At 37.1% G+C, this 11,711-nt stretch overlaps 2 protein-coding genes across 7 annotated transcripts in view; one reads left to right on the top strand and one right to left on the bottom strand.

Moving 5' to 3' along the window:
- Positions 1-3,393: 3,393 nt before the first annotated feature.
- On the bottom strand, positions 3,394-4,565 carry LOC104648279 (uncharacterized). Its single transcript, XM_010325211.1, has 2 exons — positions 4,314-4,565; positions 3,394-4,116 (listed from the first exon to the last, which is right to left on the bottom strand). The coding sequence occupies exons 1-2, from the start codon at positions 4,563-4,565 to the stop codon at positions 3,394-3,396; spliced, it is 975 nt and encodes a 324-aa protein (XP_010323513.1).
- A 4,008-nt stretch (positions 4,566-8,573) lies between these two features.
- LOC101267620 (protein TRANSPARENT TESTA 9) overlaps positions 8,574-11,711 on the top strand; it is a 31,551-nt gene continuing 28,413 nt past the window's right edge. For 4 of the 6 annotated variants that reach the window (XM_069286742.1, XM_004242872.5, XM_069286741.1 and 1 more), the window contains exon 1: positions 8,574-9,164. In XM_069286742.1, the coding sequence (XP_069142843.1) occupies positions 9,112-9,164 (53 nt within the window). In that variant the 5' untranslated portion in view covers positions 8,574-9,111. The remainder of the gene's footprint in view (positions 9,165-11,711) is intronic. The other 2 variants (XM_069286743.1, XM_010325101.4) reach the window with 2 other exon arrangements.

Raw genomic sequence — 11,711 nt, 5'->3', positions numbered from 1 at the left:
TCCCAAGTTGATGAGCAAGTGAAGCCTTCATGAGTGTTCAGTTTCCACACTACTTGGTCTGGTAGCTGCTGTTGGGGGAAAATTTCTGTAGCTAGGATGTTAGAGAGCTGACTGGCTGGTGCCTGCTCCAAAAGTCTGCTCCAGCTCCACTTCCCTTCCTCCAAAAAATCTGCAGCTTTGGAGTTATTTAATCTGTTGTTGTTGGTGGTGAATTTGTGCTAATGGTCCATTGCCTAACCAATTATTCCACCAAAAGGAACAGTTTCCAGCTTGAATATTCCATTGGATGTGTTGCTCAACTTGTTGCTTATTCATCAATATGTATTTCCAAGTTAAAGACTCTCCAGTGTCCCATTTTTTGCTGACTGGATTGGACCTTTGGCAGTACTTTGTCTTCAAGAATTCATCCCACAATGTTTGCTTGGTTCTAAAAATCCACCATTGCTTGAATTGGAATGCCTTGCAATATCTTTTAAGTTCCTCATGGCCACTCCCTCCTCATCATAAGGGAAGCTTAGGTTCTTCCACGAAGCCCAATGGTATTTCTTCTTATCACTCCACCCCCAGAAAAAATCAGCCATAAGCATTTGAATTTGCTTAAGAATAGTAGTTGGAGGAGTTACTGTAGAAAGTAGATGAATAGGAATAGCTTGTAACACATGTTTTGTAAGTATTGCCTTGCCCCGTAGATAAGTTGTTTGGTTTGCCACCCTGTAATCCTGCCCACAACTTTATTAACAAGGCCAGAAAAATAAATATTCCTAAGCCTACCAACAAATAAAGGGCAACCTAGGTAAGTAATAGGACCTTGCTTTTGATTAAAACCTGTAAGTCTCTTTATTCTATCTCTAATACTATTGAAAGCATTAGAGTGTAGCATAAAGTGACTTTTATCTACATTGATGAGTTGTCCAGAAGTATTTTCATACTCCTTTAAGGTAGTCATTAGGAGCTTCAAAGTTTTGCATCTACCAGAGGTGAACAAAATTATATCATTTGCAAAGCTCAAATGGTTCACATATGGCCCCCTCATTTCCATGGTAAAACCATGGTACTCTGGATGATTATGAAGTCTATTAAAAGATCTTGATAATACCTCCGCACCTAAAATAAATAGGGCCGGAGAAAGGGGATCACCTTGCTTGAGACCTCTAGTGGAATGAAAGAAACCATATCTCTTACCATTTACTATGATTGAGTACCAATTATTAGCCATGATTCTCCACACCATATCAATAAACACCTCAGCAAATCACATTTTCCTTAAAACCAGACAGATATAAGACCATGACACCCTGTCATAAGCTTTACCCATGTCTAGTTTAATGATGACATTGCTACCAATATTAGGTTTTTTAATATGATGAATGATTTACTGAGCAAGCATAATATTCTCTGAAATACTGCCTTTAACAAATCCGTATTGGTTAGGAGAGATTAAGGCATGGAGGATAGGACTAAGTCTGTTACTCACTAGCTTAGATATGATCTTGCTAGTAAAGTTACTCAGACTTATAGGCCTAAACTCAGTCATCTTGTTTGGATTATTAACTTTAGGGAGCAACACAATACAAGAATGGGAGAAGTATTTAGGAATCATCTGGCCACTGAAAAAAGCTTGTACAACCCCATTAGATCATTCTTGATAATATGCCAACACTTTTGAAAGAAATACCCATTCATACCATCTGGACCAGCTGCAGAATTAGAATTCATAAGACTACCTCTTTAAGTTCATCCATACTAGGCATATTGGTAAGCTGAGTATTTTGGTCTTGACTAATCATCCTTGGAATACATTCCAAAGTATGCTCATTGATACACTTTTCTTCACCACTAAATATTTCCTTGAAGTGTTCACAAGCTTTGAGCAATGTTGTCATCACATTGTATCCAGTATCCTTTTTCATTGACAATTTTATGAATAAATAACTTCCTTCTTCTTCCCCTTATCACATAATGAAAGCACTTAGAGTTAGTATCACCCTCCTTAAACCATTGAAGCTCTGTTTTTTGTTTCAAAGTAGTGTCTTCCAACTTGTGGAACTTGATGTACTTAGCATTAATTTCATGGAGGATACTTCTATTAGAGTCACTTTGGTTAGTGATGTAGTTTTCTTCAACATTGTGCACTTGTTCTTCATACATCCTAACATTTTGGAAAATATCACCAAATTCCTTCTTAGACCAACTATTAAGAGTGTTTTATAGTCTTTTCATTTTTTGGTGAAATCTCCACATTTACCTTCAACTTCCTTCTCCCAACAAATTTTGACAGTTTCCATGAATTGAGGATTATCTACCCAACAGTTGAGAAATCTGAAGTACTTGATGTGATCAGTAGTTGTGGAAATCATTTCCATAAGAAGGGGACAGTGATCAGATCCAGTAGATAACAAGTGAGTTATAGTGGTTTGAGGCATCTTTTCCAACCAAGAATCATTTACCATCACCCTGTCAAGTCTCTTCCAGATTCTGTGATTAATACCCCTCTTGTTGGACCAAGTAAATTTTTGACCACTAAAACCTATGTCCAAGAGGCCACAAGCTTCAATGACAGCAATAAACTCTATACTTTTCCTCATGTTATAAGGCAACCCTCCAAGTTTTTCCTCGACAGAAGTTATAACGTTGAATCACCAACAGCACACCAAGGATTATCATTCAAGGTATATAAGCTGAATCATTTTTTCTCAAAGAGGTCTTCTGAGTTGATCTTTGCATTTAGCATAGACAAATGTACTAGTAAATTGATATTGTAATTCATTGTGATTCATATTGCAAGTGATTTGTTTTTCATCTTCATCAAGAATATTACAGTCAATATCACTGCTCCAGAAAACCCAAATCTTACCATTACAATTACTAGTAGCATTTTCCATGTTTAACTGCACTTTGAATCTTTGAACATGAACACTATCTGAGAAAGGTTCCAAAATGGCAATAACAAATAAATTTGGAGCTTCCTAAGCATCTTGAGTCTCTCCAATACCCCTTTAGTGTTGATCCCTCTCACATTCCATATGATTGTACTAATCATTGGGAAGATCTAGAGGAAAAGAGCCTAGTGTTGGGTCTGCCAGCAGTGACAATATTTGCATCTTGCTTCTTGAAGTGAAATTTTTCATGATGGGAACCCCTTGGAGATAAACATTGGCTTTGTGCTACCTGTTGGATCTCTTCCTATAAAGTCGGATCATTATGAGGACTAAGGGCCTTAATAAGAGCTTCACTAGTCTCATCATCCTCATCAACCTCTTCTAAGGTGTGATTATCCCTATCTATTTCATCCTCTGAATTATCCACAACATATTTATCTAAAATAGGCACTGTATTAAGTTTACACTTTTGTTGTCTCTTATCAGGAGGATCTGTTGTAGGAGGAGTCATGTACTAAGCTTGTAAGGGAAGAATATCCAATCCATGGTTATCATCAACCATGATAAATTTGTTACAAGATTCTTCCCTTCCATCCTGTTCCTGTTCACTGTCCCTGTCTTGGTGCCTGTTCTGCCTCCTTTTTGCAGCATCTCTTTTTTGTTTTCTAGGCTTATTCTTACTCTTAGGTGTGCTGTCAGTAGCAAGTGTATCACTTTGTTTCCCTTGATCTTTTTCATTCATTTTTTTAGCTTGTTGTTTCTCTTTATTTTCCTTGGCAGTCTGTTTGCTGGTGTCTCTATTTTGCACCTGTTGTTGAAGTTGTTGTTGTTCCCCTTGTTGCTGTCTATTTTTAGCACTATTAGAGGATCTATGGTGTGTACTAGGGTCAAATTCCAACCACTCATGCATAACATGAGGCAAATTCCCCCCTTTGGTAGCCCCATCCTGCAAGTTAGTGGCTATCTCCTGACACCCCCCGTCCATACCTCCAGAAACTTCTTCCGTATAACCAGCATTAACATTAATAATATTGGGGGTTCTGGGTTTTGGGAACATTGAGTCAATACCTGAGGTCTTGTGTTTGTGATCTGCAGCAGCCTGCTGTTTTTGTTCATTGTTAATGTTGTTTCTTTTTGTTGCATGTGAGCTGTTATTGGCCTCTTGTTTTTGTTGGTTTTGTTGTGTTGTTAATCCACTGTTGTGTTCTTTCTCTCTATTTTCTGTCTCCTGCTGTTCCTGCACTCCAAGGTTAAAAAAATATTTTGAGTTGGGATATTAGTAATACCTGTTGTTTCTTGTTCCTACTATTGGTTGCTCCTGCTTCTTTGTGTTTGTGGTGAAAATGGTCTCCACACTGACTTGGAGTTATTAGTTTCCTGGTTTTTGTGCTGTTTTTTCTTTTGAGTCTACCACTGCTCTTCCTGTAACTCTACCTGCTGGTCTGGTTCATTCTGGCTGTAGATGTCTTTCTCTTGTTGATGGCTTGTAAGTTGTTTCTTTGGCAGAGTTTGGTTTACTACCCTGCTTAGCTGATTTTGTGTCCTTCCTGCAGTCTCATTTGTCATTTTTTTCTGTTCTTGAGAATTTTTATTTCCAGCCTGCTCCTTACTCTTTTCTCCAGCCTCCATTTCCTTTCTTTTCTTGAACTCATCATCCCTTCTTTTGATTGTATATTCTTCATCCATGTGGCCTTGATGTTTTCAGTACAAACAGTAGTTTGGAATCCCTTCATATTCCACCTTTAACCATCTTCCTTTGTTGGGGTCAGAGTTCTTGAATCCCAGCCAAACATAGTTGGGCCTAGTTTTAGTAAGATCCACTTGAACTTTTACCCTCAAGGTGCTACTTCTAGTTCTTTGGGAAGATGGTGAGTCTAGAAATAACACCTTCCCAATAGACTCCAAAATAGTCGTTAAGAGAGATTTATTATAACAATGCCATGGTAGGCCAGGGATAGCCACCCAAATAGGAACAATGGGGGTTTCCTCTTGCAGCGTAAAATCAAGAGTCCATGCTTGTGTTCTCATCACTTGCCCTTCAATAGTCATTCTAAGTTTTGTCGAAACTGTTTGGTAGTCAAACTCATTATCAAGGTCGATATAAACATGTTAGCATTGAAGTGAGTTATCTTTACACTTCATGTTAGTTGAGTTTGTAAAATAAAGCTTTTTTCTCACCAATTCCATTTTTGGTATCGTATTGGTAAACTTCCCCATAAGAGTGTATTTGCAAACCGCAACCAATTTCACATAATAGTCATCCTCTTCAAGAAGAATAGTTGGAAATCCTTGTCTAGTCGTATGTATAGGATCATTTAAAATAATAGGAATTTCATTCTTAGACTGATTGTATCTCAACCTTGCAGCAAAGGATTGCACCACAGTATATGTTGTTAGCATTCTGAACTTGTTGTTGAGAGTTAGGATTTCTAGCGGTTGTCTGAATCACATTAATACCCTGCTTATTAACACTATCAGGTTGAGAGTTAGGCTCATACCTAGAGTAGTTGTTTGATATTTTGGGGAAGTTGTTGTGGTACCCCACAATTACCTGATTTGATGAGTTGACTGCTCTTTGGTTGTTAGTGTTTTTTGATTGTTCATTCTGCTTCCCAATATTACCTTGCACCTGTTCTGAGCCCTACTTACTACTTCCAGGATTCCTTTGATCTTTTACTCCATGCTGCAATTCTTTGGATGGTTGATCATGTTTTTGGCTTGTGTATGCTTGCCCGTGCAGCTGTCCATTCCCATTCTCCTCGCCTTGATCATCTTGGTGAACTGTGCTTTGCACAATACCTGCATTAAACGAAGGAGTTATAGAGGATGAATTACCAACTATACCAAAGGAAAATTTCGATGAGTTTGTATTATTTGATGAGGTTTCTGTTTGCATTTGCATCCTCATATTGCTTCTGTTATTGCCCTGCTGCACCATCAAGTTCTCCTCTAGTTGTGTTTTGTTTTCATTTCCCGTTGTTGTTGCTTCGATTGACTTGGAAGACTCAACAATGGTGTTTTGCTTGTCCTTTTGAACAGACACAGAGGTCTCCCCTTCGCTTTCATGTTTTTCCTGTTGTAATCTGGAATTTGGATCAATGAAAGTTGTTGAATTGTTGTTATTGTTGTTTGTCCCTTTGATTTGGTTGGAGATAGTTGTTATATGGATGTTCTTAGCCTGAGAATCAGACTCGTTCGACAAGGTTCCATGAATTTCGATGATTCGAGCTCTTCCGCCACTGGAGTTTTCCCCGCAGTCGATTCCAACGTTCATTTCAACAGAAATTTGGGTGAGATGGACCTCATCACTGGGGGAAAAAAACCCTAGCGGTCAAATCTTTTCGAATTTAACTGGAAGTCGATCGAATTTGAGATTTTGACTCTGGCGACGCAGTCGCTATTCCTTCAACCTCCGCCTCTCGATTCTGGTCGATTAGAAGGTGGAATTAGCTGATTTTTGGATATGTAGTAGATCGTGATGCGACGATTTCATTGCTATCATTTTTTCTTCTTGATTCCACCCAAAAATTCCTTGCGAAATATTTTCAAGTTCTCTGTCGAACTCTTCTTCCTGCACAGTGTTAATCGCATTTTTGAACTGCGATTTCGAAGAGTTCTGAGGTTGATCGAGGAGCGTGCTACTATGGGATTTGTTGCCCTTGTCCAGGCGCTCAAGTTGGCTTTAGTTTGGCGGTGTTTGACTTACCACCGGCAGCGCACGTGCCTGCACAGCGGCGCGCGTAGGCGACTGTACAATATCCGTTAGAGAGAGTTTCTGCAAAGAGAGAAAAAATCGGGGAAATGAGGCACGATGGGTTTTAGGGTTTAGGGATTAGGGTTAGGGTTTAGGGTTTAGGATTTAGGGTTTAATGTTCTGAGTTTAGGGTTTAGGGTTTTGAGTTTAAGGTTATGGTTTAGGGTTTAGGAATTATGGTTTAGGGTTTAGGTTTAACATTTAGTGTTTAGGATCTTAGTTTTAGAATTTGTAAGTGGTTCACTGACACCATTGCTTATGTTACAAATCCTGGTATGCATTTTTACGATCATTAATTTATGTTTATATTATTATGGATATATGATAAGATGTAATAATTTTCATTTTCCTTTAAATTATTAATGTTTGTTACTATGTAATTTTGTATGTAAGATATATAATGTTTTAGTGACTAGTAGATTTTAAGTATTATTTTTATAAATTTTGTAATATTAAATGTTCGTCCGAAGCGAGGGTAATTTTACTACTATATATTTAAAAGAGAACCTTAGGCCCGCCTATATGTGGCGCCACCACAAATCAGGATTCACTTTTAATTTATTTATTTTCAATACTAGCCTTCTCTTTCGTGAAAAGTTTTGACTTTTAATGAAAAATTGTGATTTTTATGAAAAGTTGCGACTTCAATGAAGAGTTAAGACTTTTGTGAAAGGTTGTGACCTTTCCAAAGGGATGCAACTTTTCCAAATAATTGTGACCTTTCTGATAAGGCACAACAAATATTTGTTCACACTATCCTTTATTGACTGTAAATAGAGAGCCTCTCATTTTAAAACAACGAAAATTCTAAACTTCTTATTCTTCTTCTGCATAATTAAATATTCGTGGACTTTGCTCTTGGTGAGTTGCTTACCGATACCATTGCTTATGTTACATATCCTGACAGTTTTTTTTACCGTCATAAATTTATTCTCATGTTATTAAGGATAAATGATAAGATGTAATAATTTTCTTTTTCCTTTACATTGTTAATGTTTGTTACTATTAGTCTTGTATGTAAACTAATATAGTGTTAATTTATAGGCAACTTTCACATATAATAATTTATGGGCAACTTTCACCTATAGCAAATATAAAATTCATATTTGTATGCTAATAACAAAGTTTGCATAATTGCACTCAATAGCAAACATAAATGTATAATTCGTTACACATATACAATTGAAACGAATTGTATAAAACGAGAAAGAGAAAGAGACTTGGGCAGAGAATTGTATAAACAAAGTGTATAAAAGGAAATGTATAATTATAAGTGTATAGAACAATTATATACAATTTGAATTTGCATAAAATGAGAAAGAGAGAAAAACAAAAAGAGAATTGGGCAGGGAATATACAATTGAATCGAATTGAATAAAATGAGAAAGAGAGAAATTATATACAATTTGAATTTGTATAAAATGAACAAAAGAGAAAGGCAAAAGCAACTGGGCAGAAGAGTATTTTTATTGTTATAAGTGTATATGACGAAAATATATGTATCTGTATGTGTATATACAATTTTCTTTCGCTTTATACAAACAGAAACACAATTTATATATTTTGCTTCTGTTTGTCTAAGCGAGAGGCGAGGATGGCGAGCGAGATTTGGGAAAAGGGAATAAAAATATATGTGTTTATACAATTTCCTCTACTTTATACAAATAGAAACAAATATTATACACTTGTGTTTGTATAAAAGTTAGAGGAAACGAGCGAGAGATAGAACGAGATAGGAGGGTGACGAGCGAGAGTTTGAGGGAGAGAGATGATTGACAAACAGTTTGCTACGGGATACAATTAAATGAAAGGGTGGTTATAGCAATTAATTTGATTTATTAGTTTGCCATTATATAGATTTTTTCTAATTTTACTGACCGATAGATCTTAAATATTATTTTATAAATTTCCTGATATTAAATTTCCACATAAAGCGCGAATAATTGTACTAGTATACATATATATATATATATATAAAATAAAGCTTAGAAACATTTTTATAAATTTCACGTGACAAGATGGAAGCTCCTTTGAAACTCACGTAAACCCCAGTCCCACACAGTTGTCATTACCCGAAACTTGTACAAGCTCCAAATACGAATCCGAGATACTATTTTTTACCAAATAGTACCCAAAGAATAAAAGGGAAAAAATAATAATAAAAAAAAAATCAGCATCGGGATTCAGGCGAGAAGGAGAAAGCTCCATTTTGAGAATTTCCTCTTCACCGGAGGGCAATCTTCTTCGATCTCGCACGCACTTTTGGGTGTCTAAATTTCCTCTATTTCAAACCCTAATCCTCAATTGCGATCTCCCTCTCTGTATCTCTGTGTTACAGTGAAGAAGAATTTGAATTGTAGGGGTTAATCGATGATCAAAGGCACTGTGACTTCTTATTGAAGTCACGGTTTTGGAAGAGAATGAGCTGTGTGATGAAAGCCTGAGAACAATTTTGTTGCTATTATTGCTAAAAACGTCATGTGGTTCTCCTTTTGGAGATCCAGAGAGCGATTCTCCTTGGATGAATTCAGGTAACTTGCTTTACTTTTGAATAAAATGTACAAAACTGAAAATAGTTGATTTAGGTTGGAATACTAGTGGATATAGATCCTGTGGAAGGTTCTAGAATCATTATACTTGGATCAAATATAGACAATTAAAAAGCATTGATTTTATTGGTGTATAGTTGTTTAGTATAGAAGAAGGTAATAATAATGGGTAATGTTTATGAACAAAAGTCAAAGTGGTTTTAGGCTGTGGAGCTAAAGTCAATTTACCTTATTTTCTTCAAGTCATAAGACTATTTATTTAAACTATTTATACAGTGAGAAATACTTGAAAGCTGGCCGAACACCTCATTATCCAACTGCTCTTTATATGCCCGTATTATGAAGAGGCGCTGGACACAAATACTTACTTGTAGATCTTTTGGTCGTACAACCTTCACTTTGACTTGATACTACTAGGTGAAGGCTTTATTAGGAGTTCATATTTTAATATAGATGAGAAAAATAATCGAGGTTCTTTGCTTTTGATGTTTACAATTTCCCCCGTTTTTGATCAAAAACTTGAATTATATATAGATACATTTCTTTAATTCGGAAGAGGATGATGAATTGCCGATAATCCAACCGACTATCTTGTAATAAAGCTTATATTCCCACTGCCTTTCGAAATCCTACTGTCTTGGCTTAGTTTCTTTGGCCTTGCCCGTTTCCTATTTTGCGCCACATCCGGGCGTTGAAGTGGTGAGACTAACTTCTTTTCTTTTGATAAAGTTAGCGTGTCTAGCTTCTCTACTCACATTCGTCCATGACAAGGGGACCTGTTCCCATTTTGCACCACATCCAGACACCGATATGGCGGTGACTAGCTTCTTTACCTATACACATCCATTATATGAGAACCTTATCTTATACTCCACATCCAGGCTGTGATGTGATGGAATCCCTGACCTATTATTCATTAAATCCAGGTGCCAGTGTAATGTTTGATTAGAGCAGTCCTGACGCTATCTTTATTGTGAGAGTTCATTATGAATTGTCTTATATCAGTCTACCGCAATGGCGCAACCCTTCTCGATTCTGGTTTGGGACTGCCAATGTGAGCTTGCTCTAATATAGTGAATTTCAGGCAATAAAACATGATAATTCATATGGAAAATGATGCTGCTTAAGCTGCAGCGGAGAAGTAGTCCATTTGCAGGCTACTCTTGCACCCCCTAATTCCAAGCTGTATACAGAGCTATACCAACAATCACCATGTGGGAACTATGGAAAAGAAGGAACTCAAGGAGAGAGGGGGGAACATCAAATCGCAAAAATGGTCTTTCGAGTGCTAACAACTGTCAAGCAGTTGGTTGGGATGATGTATCCATGGATAAAAAGCTTCCTTGTTATTATTGCTATGGTGAAAGACTATAAGCCTAAATTATACTCCCTCAGTTTCAAAAAGAATTAACCTATTTCCTTTTCAATCTATTTCAAAAAGAATGACCCCTTTCCTTTTTTGGCAACACTTTAACTTTCCACGTGGCATGTTTAAGACTACAAGATTAAAGGGCATTTTGGTGCATTTGACATAACTTTAATTTAGAACCACAAGATTAAAAAGTCTTCTTTCTTTCTTAAACTCAGTTCCAAGTCAAACTAGGCCATTCTTTTTGAAACGGAGGGGGTACTATTGTAGCGTAAAATTGAGATTTCCAGAAGGTGGCAGAGTCAAGTGCAATACTGATGGGGCAAGTTATGGAAATCCTGGGTCCAAGCTCATATGGGTTCTGTCTGAAGAACAAGAATGGTGATCTGTTATATGCTCAAGTAAAAGGAACTGGGATCACTACAAACATTGAAGTAGAGACTGTGGCAATCCTGGAGGCCCTAAGGTACTGCTGGAGACATAGAATGATGATTGTTCTGTTAGAAACAGACTCGCTAAGGTTAGTGAACATAATATAGGAGGTTCGGAAGGTATCCTGGGAAGTTGCTGCCAAAGTGCAGGAGATAAAGGAGACAATGCAGAATCTAGACACTCAGGTTATTCACATATTCAGAGGAGGGAATCATCTTGCAAACTCACTTGCTAATACAACTATTGGAGAACAAGAATTACATGAATATCATTCATTTCGGGATCTTCCACCCATTGGAAAGAATATCTTGAACATAGACAAAGCTTAGATACCAGCATTAAGGGTGAAAACACGCAAAATCAACCAACAGTGACTAGGCAACCAGAGATTGTAACAGGCACGAGCATCACAGACTTCACTAACAGTCATATTTACAGTTCGTCGAACAATGGAGAGCAAAAAGTACACAACAAACATATTAACAAGAGAGTATGTCTGGAAGGAGACATTACAACTGTGTATAAACTATTTAGGCTACTCTGCTCTACAACAACAACATACCTAGTGAAATCCCACAAATGGGGTTTGGGAGGGTAGAGTGTATGCATACCTTACCATTACCTCGTGGAGGTAGAGAGGCTGTTTAGGCTACTCTACTCTAGCTATTAGGAATACACTTCACCAATAAAGTGAAGGCTTGTTGGCTCACATCAGATCTGGAAGATTG

Source organism: Solanum lycopersicum, chromosome 7 (assembly GCF_036512215.1).
Source record: "Solanum lycopersicum chromosome 7, SLM_r2.1".
Lineage (NCBI taxonomy): Eukaryota > Viridiplantae > Streptophyta > Magnoliopsida > Solanales > Solanaceae > Solanum > Solanum lycopersicum.
Note: the sequence above shows the minus strand (reverse complement) of the source record. Positions and strands in the feature narration are given on the sequence as shown.